This window comes from Corvus hawaiiensis, chromosome 2, assembly GCF_020740725.1.
Source record: "Corvus hawaiiensis isolate bCorHaw1 chromosome 2, bCorHaw1.pri.cur, whole genome shotgun sequence".
In the NCBI taxonomy this organism is placed as follows: Eukaryota; Metazoa; Chordata; class Aves; order Passeriformes; family Corvidae; genus Corvus; species Corvus hawaiiensis.
This window is the reverse complement of record NC_063214.1, coordinates 19,503,096-19,518,626: the sequence shown is the minus strand read 5'-3', so window position 1 is coordinate 19,518,626 and position 15,531 is coordinate 19,503,096. Positions and strand designations below refer to the sequence as shown.

Sequence of the window (15,531 nt, the reverse complement as noted above, 5' to 3'; positions counted from 1 at the left end):
TACCATTAGTTTATGCTAAGGACAAGAGGAGATGGCCTCAAATTGTGCCAGGGGAGGTTCAGGTAGGATATTATGAAAAAATTGCTCATGGGAAAGGTGGTCAGGCATTGAAACAAGCTGCCCGGGAAAGTGGTGGAATCACCATCCCTGGAAGCATTCAAAAGCTGTATGGATGTGGCACTTGGACAAGGTTTTTAGTGGTGAACATGGTGGTGCTGGGTTAACAGTCAGACTTGATGATCTCACAAAGGCTTTTCCAACAGTAACAATTTTATGGTTCTAATATTCCCAGCCCATCCTAAAAAAAAAAAAAATCAGGAAATAAAGAGTTTTCTGAAAACCATGATTAAGCTACCTTTTAAGTTTTCCTCATCCAAGTTTATAATCTGAACAGTCTGCATTATTATCTATTACAAACACAAATACAATTAGATGCCCAGAAAAACACTGGGAGCTTAAATTTCAATTTACTGGTCTTTTTATAAATTCACTGCAGGACTATGAGCAAGTCACATGTCTTCTGAAGTCCATCTATGCAAAATAGGAATGGTGCTGACCTGTCTGCTTGAGTTAAATCAGTAAAAATCATGTAATATAAGGTGCTACAGAAGTGCAAAGTATCTGTATAGGTTGCAAGCAAACTTCCTTTAAATAAACCCAATGGGGAAAGAACAATGATATTTTTGTGAAACAATTCAAACAGAGGAACAGAAGAGCACGCAGTGCAAAAATCCTGATCTATAATAAGTAACAGGATTGTGAATGTGCCATTGTGCCCACTGTTCGAAAGAGATAAGTGCTTTTTTATTAACCCTAAGAAACCATGTTTGATCACCTGTATGTCTGGGTTTACCCTCCCTTCCCTTCTCAGAGGCGTAACTTACCAGTGGGAGTAGTGACCAGTTTAGTTGTCATGATAGTCCCATTACTGCTAACCACCATAATGGGTGAATTGCTACTGCTGGGCAAGGTCGCTGTAACTGGTTTGGGAAGGATTTTACTGGGCTGCACCTGTTGAGTGATTATTTTAACACCTAGGAAAGGAGAAAGGTCACTGTTAAAATACAGGCACGATAAGTTACCTTCTGAAATGCTTTCTCAGACCAAGGCCTAGTGGGCAAGTAGCTCCACAAGGCTTCAATTCTGAGCCCATGTATTCTTGATCATGAAAAAAATTATTTAATTTTTGACTTTGTTTTTTTTTTTTCTCTTAGTTTTGGTTGGGTTTTTTGTTTGTTTTGCAAATACCAAGAAAGTCATCATCTTTGCCTTTCATGTGCCTGTTTATTCCTAGCTATTTCCACTGTCCATTCCATCACTGATTTGTTGATGTCATTTTTAACTTTTCCTGGTCCATGATACAAGAAACCATAATGTTTCCCAGGAGGCAACAGGTTACAATCAAGACTGAATTGGTTCATACACCATGAACCATCTAGAAGCAAAGTAATTCTTCATCAATTCAGTCTGTAAATCCTAATGTGTCTTAATTAGCCTAGACAAATTTCATCACCCTGAATAAATTTAAAACATTTCTGCACAAGGAGTATTAGTGACTGTAAGGAAGCAACTGTGACACTGGCTAGGGAAGGTTACTTTAAGTAAACTGCTCTCTTTCCCCTTGATTTACTGGTTATCTTAAAGCCACAAAGAAATTTGGCTTAAGCTATGAAAAGAATCAGCAAGAATGAAGGATGAGGGCACCTTAGTACTGCCAGGATTCTGCTCCCTCTCTCTCCATTTTGTGTTGGGGAATGGGACCTCTGTGAGATTCACTTCTCAGTTGCAAACCAGCAGATTCCCAACATCTGTTCAAAAGGAGATCCAGGAGATGTGCATCCAGGAGATACGCAACAGATATTATCTGTTCCATGAGGTAAATGCACTGCACTGTGGTGGCCAAATGCCATGGAACACACAGCCTGGATGAATCCCATCTAAGTGAAGCACCTAATTTGTACACAAGTATTTCTAGGTGAAAAATTTTGTCCACTTGAGATGTGGAACATCCTCCAGAGAAGTTTTCTTCTCTCTACACTGAATATAAAAGCAGTACCGAGCAAGTAAGCTCCAAACTGAAAGAGAAATTGAAGTCTCTGCATCATCCAGACACTGGATGAAAAGTCACCATGAAAACTGATTCACATCTTCCAGAAAGAATTGGTATCAGATGGTATTTCCAAAGAAACTTTTAACTAAAAAGCACATTGAGCCTAAATCCATTGTAGAAGACAATGAAATGAAGCTCATATTGATACTGTTCAGTGGCTGGAAGCCTTTTTTACATCTTAATTAATAGCTATGACTTTTCTTAAGCAGTGATCCTATAATCCAAAAGGTAGTTTTATCAAAGGACAGGAGTAGGGCTGTTTATTTTTTCATTCCATGGTCTACTTTAATTCCTTGATCTAAATAGTACGATATAAAATAATAATTTTACTGACAGGATTAAAATACTAATTTTATATTAATATACATAAAAGTACTATTATACTTTGCACTTTTATAGCACGTCTGAGAACTGGATAACTTTGCAAGCTTTATTTCTTACTACTTCTTGCTGAGATAAGAACTGTGTGCTACAGCAGAGAAAAGCCAAGAAAGAACAATTACATGACTTGCCCAAAGTCAGCTGAATTAATCAATGTTACAAAAAGAATCCAGTCCAACTTCCAGATCTAACTGTATTTGTTTTGACATGTACCTCAAAAGTATGTTTTGATTTCTGGACCAAAGAAAATAATTAAAACATGGAGTAACTTCTTTTTCCAGATGATACAGTTGAACAATTCTGGGATCTTCAGAAAACCGGTGTGTTTCAGGTTGCCAATCACATTACTTTTGCAGTTATTTACATACCTCTCAACCTCTAAGATAAAACATATATACCTAGAGCAAGGTCTGTAATACCAGAACAAAACAAGAAAAGTGAAACAACCAAATTCTTTAATTACTGTTACTTGAAAACATTAAAACATCCTTCACTATCTACTTATATTCATGTTTAAAGCCAAATCCTGTACTCAAGAAATCATGCCTTCATGACCACTCCCCCATGCACATTTTGGGACAGAATTCTGCCCTACTTTCCTGAGTTACAGTCAGACCTCACCAATGTGACCCAAGAAAAACTCCAACTACCTGATTCCTGTTTGATCTGAATGGTGGGCTTGATGCCAGCTGGCAGCTGAGACTGCTGTGGCTGCTGCTGGGCTACAGAACATGGCACCAGCTGCTGCTGCTGCGGTTGCTGCTGCTGCTGCTGTTGGGCCTGTTGGACTTGGTGCAGCTGCTGTTTGGGAGACTGCTGATGCTGTTTGGGAAACTGTGCTAAGATCTGAGTTGGATTCCCAACCAAACCTTTTGGGGAAGGTAGTCTGGTAGAGGCAACTTTAATTGCTGATGTAGACACACCTGTGAAAGAGTAAATCGTTTAAGACTGAACAGTGCAATGAGAGAAAAATACTATAATTTCTAAAATAATTTTGCATTTCAACCATCTTTACTACTGAAAAATGCATTGACAGATGTGAGGAAATAAAGTTCCCATGTAGCAGAAGTGCATAGGAGGCAATGGAGCCTTATACAGAATTTCAATGTGGCAGCAGAACAGCAGCTAATGGAAAGACCACAAACCCAGTCTACTTCCCCACCTTTTGTAATACAAATAATTCAATAATATTTTCAAAGTCTTGTCTTTAAGCTTCAAGACAGCAAAATACCTATAGTGAAAATATTTTAAATATGTATTTATAACAACATAGTTTAGTGGAAGGTGTTCCTGCCCCTGGCAGGGGGGCAGGAACTAGATCTTAAAGGTCCCTTCCAACTCAAACCATTCTGTGATTCAATGATTCTAAAATCACAATGACGAAAAGTTGGCAATAGGAGGATGTCAAATATCAAACCCATCAACACTGGAAGGGAGTAGCTGTTAGTAAAAGAGTTGGTTGGCATTAAAAAAAAATCAAGTAATGTTATGTAAATTATAAAACTGTGTGACACCTGTTTTGTGCTGTTGGGTTAGGTGGTCTTAAAAGTAAAAGTGATTAAAAGAAGTTTACAGTAAGATGGAAATACAAAGTTCCCAAATAAATATTATTATTTATTTCTGTCATTCCCCTACATAGCTGTCAAAATATTTACAGCAAATTTGGCTTTGTATATAATTCTAAACTACACATCTGTAAGCACCAAGACAGACAAAGTCCGTATCTTATGAAGGCAATTTTTAACTAAATCCCAGTTGTAGTGAAAACCAGAAACAGATGGCAGTGATAATGACAGAAATTACAGTAAAGGTACAATTCTGGCAATCTAAATAAGCAACCTCACTGCATCATTTAAGATGGTTACACCATTTCCTTGGGCAGCTCCTTTCATTCATGAGTTCAACTCTACATTTGAAGAGATTATCAGTTCACGTCACAAAACTTTTCACCAGCATCTTCTGCAATGACACTGACAGCCTTGGAAAAAAAACCTTTTAGAGAGATACTCCACCTATGTACTTTAGAATTAAAGTCTCTTCCATGATCAAACCCAACTAAAAATCAACGGTTCAAAAAATATTAAAGCCTGCTGTGAGCCCTTCTTCTCCATAGATTAATATCTGATCATATTAATACAAGCAATAGGGAAGGAAAATGCCTCCTCAGCCTTGATACACCTACCCAATATTTTGTGGAATGGAACAAGAATGGAAAATACAGACCAGGAAAAATTGTGACACTTGTCACTGTCAGGCAGTTTTTCTTTCAAGTGCTGCTCACTAAAGTTCATTCATTCATTCATTCATTCATTCACAGCTTCCCTTTCAAACGCTAGCTGGTGGCTGTGAAGCTGAAACAGTCAAGCTAGCATACACAGCTGGAATTTGAAATCAGAAACCTAGGAATTTTAATCAGGCCCACTCAGGTCTTAATTATAAAGGACTTTAAAACTGACATGCTGATAAAATACACTAATAAAAAGTTGTAAACACTTCTCTACCTTTCAGAATTGTCATCTGGGCATGTTAATAAGTTGTACTTATTTGATGTTAACTTTGCATGTCTTTGTAAATCAGGCTTTTAGAGATGCAATAACCTTCAAATATTGGAAATATACATTTTTCTATGCAACAGGAGAAGGTCTTAAAGCCAATCATTTTGAGGTTATATTGCTTTAGAGCTAAGTCACGCCACCTCACCTCACCTCCTCTTAAAAAAAGAGGATCTGCACATTAACTGTTGAAGTAAAGAGGAAGAGAGTTCAACAAGAACTTTTGTGGAGACTCTTGGATTAGTTTCATAAGCACATTTCTTTCACATGTCCTGTGCTTTACTCATCATATGTAAACAAAAAGTGCATCTCCCCAATGCTATTCTCAATGCAAAGTCCAATTCCTCAGTGAAAGAGCCTTTATAAGAGAATTGCCATACCTTGTGCTACTGTTGACATAACCACTGATGGTGTAGATGACACTACAGCAGTCACAGCAATAGTATTTGCAGTGCAGGAAGGAGTGGAGCAGCTGCTGCTGCTGCTGCCCACAGAGGACTGGGAAGCAGTGATAACCACGGGCTGCTTTTGAGTAGTTGAGGCAATGACTGATGTTGGAACAAGTTTTGTAACGGCTGCGTAGTTGTGGGACTTGGAAAGGATGTTGGGTACAAAAGTTGAGCTTGGAGAGGTGGTTACTATTATGACCTGAAAAAAGAAAAAAACAAGAAGAAATTCATTTGTTCTTTGCATCTATTTAGAAGCATAGAATTTCAGTAACATGTCTGTTTGTGTATTTAGGTTTAGGGATACATGTTTATTAAGAGCTTGTAAGACTGTCAATCACATTTGCTTGCAAGAAAAAATTTCAATTATTTTGAGGAAGTGGTGATTAATGTTTCCTTAAAATTGGGCAGATTTTTTAAGGAAAACAATTACTATCCAATTAAAGTAGAATTTTATCTCATGTTTGAAGGCAAACAGACAGAAATGAACTTGACTTCATTAAACTGGGCCAGGAAGCTTGAAACCTATTTTAAGAGAAACTGAATGGATTTCCAGCAAGTTTTAAGTGCCACTCTCCCAAACCCCACGAAAGTATCAAGAAACAGCAATGAGAGAAAATAGATGATTTTTTTTCAACAATTAACAAGCACTTGCTGAGTCAGTAATGGGAAATGATCTACCAGGTTGTATGCAATATTTCATCAGTGAGAGAAAAATGGTTTAGGTTTGAAGCAATTTCTGCTTTATTTAGTGCTCTTAATAACAAGAAATTCTTTCTCATTTGTCTGAAAATGCTTTCTCTGAAGAGAATAAACATCACCCCTGTGCGAGTTACAATTACAACTCCATGAATCTGATCTGACATAGAAAAACACAGAATTCATGACAGCATTGGAAGAAGTCTGTCGTTATGCAACTGACCTAGAAAACTAAGCACTTACTGAGTAGCAAAAATGGGGACTGTTTACATAAAGAAATTCCTTTTATTCAACTTCTATGTCGCTTCTTGTACTTACACAGTTAAAATAGAAAAAGAAGCACAAAAGTACAACATTTTCAGTTTATCAAGCAAGAATATTGAGAAATTATTTTAATAATGCTATTGTCCCAACAAAAATTTTGTTTATTAAAACCTTGAAAATTTAAGCTTATTAATGATTCAATGTAACAAAAGCTGATAGAAAAGTAAGGTACAAAATGGGCAAAGGAAACCTGTGTCAGCTCACACACAAAGTCTTACACAGCTAGCCAAGCACTACTGAAACCTTGCCTGATAAAGAAATAATACGGTAATGGCACCAGAAATAGACTTAAGCGACAGATCAAGCAGCAAGAGATTACGAGTTTATAATTTGCTTAAAGAAAAATGAAAAAAAAAAAAAAAAAGGGAAACAGCCACATGGATGGAATAAAAGCATTATTAAAAAAGCAAATTTCACCACCATGGCTGGTTCTGCTTCTCCTTTTGCCTCAGTTCTTAGTTTGATGGTCTCTACTGCTTAGATAAACCTTTAATACCTTGATCTGAGGAAAATCAAAACTTTACTACCCCCACAAGCTGTAGCAGGTTGACCACAACTGATCAGTGTCTGAAGGACAAGGTTTCCACATTCTGCTGCTTTTTTGATTGCATTCTCCAGTGAGAACATTTTCTCTGCATCAGTCTTATTTCTGCATTCTGCCTAACCTTGATTTAATCAAAACACCTTTCTCAAATTGCTCTTAGGCTACAAACACGCAGATGAGCTGAACATGACACAGCTTGTTCTAGTGTGAGAATTGGAAGTGAAAAGATTCTATGATACGCCCCTGGAGTTTTATTTTGTTTCTTAAACTGTCAGCTAACACTTGGAATACTTCCCAACTGTCTGAAGTTAGGGTCAGCTCCATTCCACCCAGGGTAACTAATTTAGGAATACAGTCAAAGGACAACTTGCAGTTAAAATAGGCATATTACAGGTTAGTGTGATAATAAACCCTACTACAACAGGGCAAGTTCAGCATCACAACTAAGTACAGATACGTAGAATGAATTTGAACATAACTGCAACTCCTGCAGACCACTGCATTTCCTTAAGTCCAAGATTATCACTTAAAAACACTTTATTTAATTAAGGAAGGAATAAAGCCTGTAAAGCATTACAGTTCAACGGTGACTGCTATACTGTGACTAAGCAGGTTTGGGTCTATCTATTCTATCTCATCTTTCAAAATTAAAAGAGCAGAGCAAAGTTCAGTAATCTTCATGTATGAAGTATATCCAGAAAACATAAAATTCAGGTAAAAATTTAAAAATTAAAGTTCAAATCACAACCACTTTATTTCTGAAGTACTGTTTTCTCATGTACGTTGAAATGATCCAAATAATTTCATCTTGGGTACCAAAACTGCATCCCATGTTCTACAGCAGAGAAACTGCCTAACTTTAAACATACACACACACACAAATCAAGGTGGTAATTTTGTTGTTGTTGCTTTTAATTGTTACAGTAAAATCTAATTCCCAACATGTACTGAAATTAGTCCTGCTAGCTCTATTTTGAGAGATGCCAAATTTAGTCCCTGAAAAAATAAAGGTATTGTAACTGCCGGAAACTTCACTAGCTAGATTCCTTCTGTGTCCTAGACAAGTGACTTTATTACAAGAGAATCCAGAAACTGGAGCTGTGACATTATTAGTTGTTACAACACATCTTCCTCCAACCCACTGAAATGTCAAAACGATTCAAAGAGCTGGCATGCAGAAACACAGAATTTCATTCACATATAACAACTTACACTCAAATCAGAAATGTGCTGTTGGATATGAATGAACAAGACTGACATTTAAATTAAAACTACTAAAGGGGATTTCTCCCACCAAAATCATCCAGTTATATATTTTGGCATATCTAAATCCAACAAAAGAGGGCAGTGTGACAAGTTCAGATACAAATGCTACTCTGGCTGCCTAACAAAACAAGCACTGATTTTCCTGTCACTGCAGATTAGTAAGACAAATAATAGAATGCAAAGTAAACCCTAAAATTTCGATGTCAGAACAAATGCAGAGGCACAACTGCAGGAAAGGTCCTATCAACAGTCCACTCTTTTGGAGACTTAGTACACTGTCTTTAATTTCCATGATATATAACACCATACTTAATACAACCCTACACGTTTGAAGCAAAAATTTCTTCCTGCACAAATTAGAACCCTAATGTGCAATAAGATGGATAGGTTAAGCCCTGTAGTAGCTGTGGATTTGCTGCACTGAATGCAGAACATTTAATTTGATGGTTTATGCTCACTCATGGATTTCTCTTATCCACTCATGTATTCAGAGATGAAATTTGATTAAGGACACTGTTAAAGAACAGTGTATCAAATGAAAGCATCTTCCCTGGAGTGGGAAGAGGTCAGAAAGCAAGATCTTTATTGCACATTACTTCAGTTAATCTTACTCGGTTTTAAAGTTTCCAAAAATCAGGACAGAGGAACTCTGCTAATCCAAAAAGAGGCATAAAGCAATTAAGAAGACTAGTAGAAAAAATACCATGCAAAGGTTTGAGCTCAATAGTCAAACTCTCACAGTTGGAAAAAAATGCTTGTTAGTGGCCAGCCTACTGTAAGTCTGTTGGTATCGAGGCGAAATTAATTCCACAGAGACACTAACTCTCCCTGAAGTCTGCTGTAACTAATAACTGTACCAAGAATGAACTTGGTCTGAACCATTCATCTTTGTTTTTACATCTTAAGAACAGAAAAATAGACACAACTGAATTGCCTCCTAATGAATGGGAATATAGTCATGCCATAGATTAGGCACTTAAAAATCTAAATCCAATCCAAAATTTAAACAAGGAAAGCCTTTTCTGCACACTGCATTGTGGTGAAAGCTAGGCACAATCAGCTGAAATAATGACTGATTTTGACCACTGTAACACTGTTAATGTAGAATGAGAAATGGCACACTAGTACTGAAAAGAAAAGAAAGCCCCCCGGACTTTGACCAGCTCCAAGAATACACGTTATAGACCCCAAAAAACTAGTCTCTAGATAAAAGGCTTGGCAAGGGAAAGCCCATGCCATCTCTCCTGGAATTCTACTACTGCAAAGAATAATTATAAATAAGGAAAATAGAAATAAGAAAGATTACCTTTGACCAATAGTTGTTACCATCTGAAGACTGTTCAGTGGCCTATGTGATCCAGTTCTCAGTGGACTAGTGTCCATATCACAAAACCCAACACCACAAATGGTACTAACTGGTAACCTTGTTGGCAGTCTCACCAGACAGGCCAAGAATTGAATGAGCATGGAGACTGAATCCCCTCTCATCCCTAGAAGTGGTCCCTTCAGGTCAGGGTTGAGGCACATTGGTGGGGCAGTCTGGGGGAAGCTTGCACTCCCGCTGCCTGTGCTGTACCTGTTCTGTGGATAAAAAGAGGGCTTCAGTCTCCACGGCTGTCAATCCAGGTCCTTTCACACACAGGTGAACTAAATTCATACAAGAGTTTGGTTTTCCCTTTGTTCGTTTTAAAGAGGGATTACCTTATCCCAAGATCAATCCTTAAAAAACAGCTAGTGAGACCATAGAAAGGAAGAGTCAAACATCACATCTTATTCATTGATAAAACCAGAATAAAGTAACATTTGGCAGCTTCCCCCACATACCTTCTGTGTTGTGGTGTTTGTTGTCTGTGTTGAGGGCTTAGTGAAGGTTATTTTCACAGGCGACATGTGTGGTGGTAAGGAGTTGGCAATGCTCTGCATTATATTACTCATTTTGGGGCTGCCACTTACAGGCACTGTGATAGTTTTAGTCACAGGAGTCACTGCCTTCGGGACTTCTTTCAGAAGAACAGGGGAAGAACTAGAAGAATTCGTTCGCCGTCTTTTGCGGGGTTTTTCATCATCATCTGAGCAGCTGACACCTGGAAAAGAAACACTTTCTCTAAACTATGTTTCCCCTGTCTGCAGATCTCAGCGCTTTCTGAAACACTACACCCTTTTTGAGTCTTGCACCCTCTTTCAAGTAAGATAAAAAGAAATAAAGGATAAATTACATCTTACAGTCACAACCAACCTGTATCACACCTCAGATGATCTTAGTCCTTGATACGGGCCACACTCACAGTGCCATGAATCAGAGACAAATCACCCAAAACCCCTAGCTATTCAGTTACTGGGTTACTTCATTCTGTTTGAGAGATTAACCTAAGAGCCAGTTCAGGATTTTTATTCTTTCTCCAGAAGTTTGACTAGTGAGACTACACACACAAAGGGATTGGGATAATGCCACACACAGTTTAAAACTTTACACTACTTTGGGTTTTTTTGGTGGTGGTTTTGTTCACAGCAACTGGACTATCAAAGTTTAACCCCCTATAGTTTTCTCAGACTTCAGCCTTTGCACCTACTTTCACGTCATGTTTATCCTTACAGTACCCTTCTGCCTTTCACCTCAATACAACATCTTGGGATATAATTTTTTTTTTTTATTATATAGTTTAACTGTGAAGGTCAATCCTCACTTTATCAGCTTTTGCCTTCTTTGGTGTATTTTGTGCAACAGATATAAAATGACACCTAACACACAATCATGAAAAACATAAGAAGTCCTGGCTCAAAAGAGTTCTTTCTTCCTCACAATCATATACTGCACACATAAAGAATCTGCTGCAATATTCAGTTCAGCAAAGGATAACAGGATGATTAATGGATCTTAAATCCAAATGAAACTTGCCAAAGTAGGCAACAGGTTCATAAATTGGTCTAGATTACAGACAGACACAGTTTAATGACCTTGCAAACCTCTTACAGCTCCTGGGTAGCACTGAAGGCAGGAAGGCTCTACAGAAGTATCTGGACAAGATGGATCAGTGGGCTGAGGTTAAACAAGGCCAAGTGCTACAGCGGAGATTACTGTAACACACATATATCAAACCAGGAGTCCCGTGGAAAGAGAAGTATATATGGACAGATTCGTGGTACATGTTTCAGAGATGTTTATTTCTCCAGCCGCATGGCCGGGGCTCTGCTCAGGAACCCTGCAGTCATGGGACCCGAGGGTCCTTGGCCACACCAGGGAACCCAAACCAACCAATGGGAAATGAAGCTGACCGGGGGCAGGGAAACCCCGTGTCTCCCCCCCAGGGCCCCTCTCCCAGGGCTCCATGGCAGGGGGAGGGACCCCAACATCTCACCCGTTTTATTTTAATAAAAGGAGAATGAAAACAACTGGATAAACATAACAAGAACAGTTTCAAGACAAAACAAGCCACCCTCCTGAGTCTTTAAATGTCCAAACAGATTCTGTGGAACATCTTAGGGCTGACAGAAGGGAGACAGAACTCTCTGGGCATGCTTTGTGGGGAAACTGAGGCAGGAGAGGGTTTAATTTCTTCCCTCCCCCTTTTCATCCCCCCCTTGGCATCGGAGAGGAATTGTAGGGAAATGGAATTGTATAGGGAAGCCATGGGGTGAAAAACGGATTAGGAATAAACTGGGGATAGGGTAAACTTAGGAAGGGGTTCATATTGGGTATAGGGTAAAAGGGGGAAGTAGGCTGTGGATAGGGAAATTGCTGGGATGGATATTGTTTATAATTTTGTGCATAACGGCTGCCTTTGACTGGAATACCTCCAGGCCCAGTAACATTCGCTGCTTGTAAACCTTTCTTTCCTTGCACTATATCAAACTGTACAACTTCTCCATCTCCTACACTTTGCAGGTAATTTTTAGGGTTATTCCTTTTAATGGCAGTTCTATGGATGAATAGATCTTCCCCTGTATCATCTCGTGTTATAAATCCATAGTTGTTTTTTACATTGTACCATTCCACAGTTCCTGTGACTTTCGTGGCTACAACTTCTCCTATCACATGCCTGCGTGTTCGTCATGGCTGCTGGTCAGCTTCATTCACTGTCTTTGAGGGGTTGCTCTGCTGCTGCTGGACTTGCTGCAGGCTGTTCACGAGCACTGCCTCGATCTGTTCCTGACAAGCTTTAAGGCAGTCCACATCTGTGTTTGTGATCTTGGCCAGGAGGTCTGTGAGGCTGTCCCCATCATCAAGCTGAAGGCCACAGATGGCTGCTCCCACACTTCCAGTTGCTATCACTGATGGTGGGTACATGGCAAAGTTAAAATCTGTGGCACAAAGGGCGATGAAGGTTTGTGCATGCTTCTGGATCAAAAGCAACTTGTCTTTAGGGAGAGGCACCTTCCTTAGGATGTGTTCAATGAAATCATGTGGGGTGACGGCTGCAAGGTTCCACTTCAACTTTTTTGTTTTGTTGTAGTAACAGCAGAGGTATCCTGCTCACTGAGCAATCAGGCAGGCAGCCCCTATGCCTCACTATGGTTACCAGTATTAAAGACCAACACTGCAAAACTGGAGTTATGAAAATCAACACTGCAAAATATACTAGCAGGATGTGATATTGACAGAATAAAAAAGGCTCAAAACTTCCTGGAAATTTTGGAAACAACACCACTGAAGCAGCTGAAGACAGAATCAGATGTGCCTTTTTATGCAGCCTGGAGAACAGGAGGCTGAGGGGGGACTTTATTGCTCTCTACAACTCTCTAAGAGCAGATTGCTGGCACCTTGCAAAACATGAAAAAAGACAAATATTGTCTTAGTCTACTCGAAATGTTTCCTTAAAACAGAGTGAAATCTTTTCCTTTGTATTGGAGGTCCCACCATTTTAGTCTTCTAAATTGAAGCTGACCAGGGGCAGGGAAACCCCGTGTCTCCCCCCCCAGGGCCCCTCTCCCAGGGCTCCATGGCAGGGGGAGGGACCCCAACAGCCAAGTGCCAGGTCCTGCCCTTGGGTCACAACGACCCCACACAGAGCTACAGGCTGGGGGCAGAGGGGCTTAAGGGCTGCCCAGAAGGAAGGCACTTGGGGATGATGGTCAATAGCCAGCTGAATATGAGCCAGGTGTGCCCAGCTGGGCAAGGACAGTGGCACCCGGCCTGTACCAGCACTGGTGTGGCAGCAGGACCAGGGCAGCGACCATTCCCTGTGCTGGGCACTGGTGAAGTACCTCCAGTCCTGGAGTCACTTTTGGGCACCTCATGACAAGAGAGAGATTGAGGTGCTGGAGTGCATCCAGAGAAGGGAACAGAGTTGGGGAAGGGTCTGGAGTGCCAGGAGCAGCTGAGGGAACTGGGGCGGCTCAGACTGGAGAAAAGGAGGTTATAGGGGGACATTCTTGATCTCAACAACTCACTGACAGGAGGGTGTAACCAAGTGGGGGTTGGGCTTTGTTCCCAGGTAACAAGTGACAGGACAAGAGGAAATAGCCTCAAATTGTGCCAGGGGAGGTCCAGATTCAGTATTAGAAAAAAAATTTCACTGGAAGAGTAGTCAGGCATTGGAGTAAGTCTGGAAGTGTTCAAGAGGTATCTGAATGAGACATTTGGGGAGGTAGTTCAGGGGCAATTACGTTGGTGCTGGATTGATGGTTGAACCTAGATGACCTCTAAAGTCTCTACCAACATTGACAAATCTGCAATCCTATTATTTATGCTTACCATGTCAACCTGTGTCAAACCATTTAAAAAGAAAAACAATCAGAGAGAAGCTGAAGAGATACAATCCTGCCTATGGAGAAGATGATTGAAAATCTTCTTCCATGTGCCTGGGACTTACAAAGAACACCATCACATCAAAAAGCAGTCTTGCTGGTAATCAAAGCAAACTTTGTTCGTAGTCAGTCTCTAATTAGGGCCAAGATCTAATTATGGCCAATCTCTAATTAAAATTACTAAATATTCTGGCATTCAAAAAGTGAAGATTCAAGAACTAATATGGACAAGAAACTGCCCAGCACCACAATAGGCAATTTCTGAAAAATGGTATCCTCCCTCAGCAGAAGTAGCAGCTCATTTGCAGGTATGCTTCCAAAGGCTAACAGTTGTATCCACAGAGACAGGAAACTGAACTAGGGAAGAGAAGCAAACTTAAAAAATGTAGCTTTAGTTGCCTGTAGCAGGACAAGTGAAGTGTGGATCTACAAGACTAAATTTCAAATCTCTAATCAATAATTTACTTTATGGTCCTGAATAAGCCTCTATAAAGGTGATGTCCCTCTATAAAGCAGAGGTTTGATTACGTAACTTTAAGGTTTATTATGGACAGGCTTTTAAGTGTTACTGTGAGTGCACTAATCATATTGAACATGTGCAGGAATTTAAAAATCTCAGAACCCATTTAAATCCAAAATCTGCATGTAGCTAGGATGTTAGGACACAGTTGTTATTTTGGTGAGGCACCAAGAAACAGAGGAAACTTTGTGGCCCTCATGCACAAAAAACCCCCATCAACCAATCAATCAAGACATAAGAAAGTAACATTAAACTAGTAGAGCATTATTTTATGTTATTATTTTATGTTACAGCTCATTTCACCTCCTGTTTTCACTGCTGGGGTTTTGCAAGAATGTTATTCCTACCATTTCATATTAGCAATTGCTGTACAGTTTTCCACAGACATTTAGTTAAAAGGTAATACAGCTTGACTGAAACTCACACTTGATAAGTAAGGAAGCAAGAGTCATAGAAAGGTTAATGACTCAATCAGACTGTGACTTGGAAGAGGTTACACCACAGACCAGTGGCAAAGTCCTGACTCTAACTCAGATCTCCTGAATTTGCTCCCAAGCAGGTTTGTTAAAATTAATGTGACTGATGTAACATACTCTGAAAGACACATAATTTCTTTAAAAAAAATAAACAATAACAACAAAACAAAGCACAAGAAGTAGGGAAAAAATTAAATTTAGGGACAGACAATAAAATGATCATCCCTGTATCATGTGTCTAGACTCATTTGATACTCATTACCATGTAATAATTCACTAAAGTTTACAATAAAATTTTAAGATGTTAAGAACATTTCCCCCTGAATCTTGAAACTAAAGCCAAGTGATTAGTGCATAGATCAGAAAAATGAAAAACCTCAATGTAATGGGTTTAATGGGTTGACAGAGCCATTAATGATGGTTGTTCGCAATTAACATTATATTTATGTACTATGTGGCATTTCTGAC

At 39.4% G+C, this 15,531-nt stretch overlaps 1 protein-coding gene across 11 annotated transcripts in view; it reads right to left on the bottom strand.

Moving 5' to 3' along the window:
• EMSY (EMSY transcriptional repressor, BRCA2 interacting) overlaps nucleotides 1-15,531 on the bottom strand; it is a 45,585-nt gene that overhangs the window by 19,914 nt on the left and 10,140 nt on the right. For 9 of the 11 annotated variants that reach the window (XM_048293653.1, XM_048293655.1, XM_048293656.1 and 6 more), the window contains 4 exons: nucleotides 10,147-10,406; nucleotides 5,424-5,691; nucleotides 3,142-3,414; nucleotides 885-1,034 (listed from right to left, as the gene is read on the bottom strand). In XM_048293653.1, the coding sequence (XP_048149610.1) occupies nucleotides 885-1,034; nucleotides 3,142-3,414; nucleotides 5,424-5,691; nucleotides 10,147-10,406 (951 nt within the window). The remainder of the gene's footprint in view (nucleotides 1-884; nucleotides 1,035-3,141; nucleotides 3,415-5,423; nucleotides 5,692-10,146; nucleotides 10,407-15,531) is intronic. The other 2 variants (XM_048293648.1, XM_048293650.1) reach the window with 2 other exon arrangements.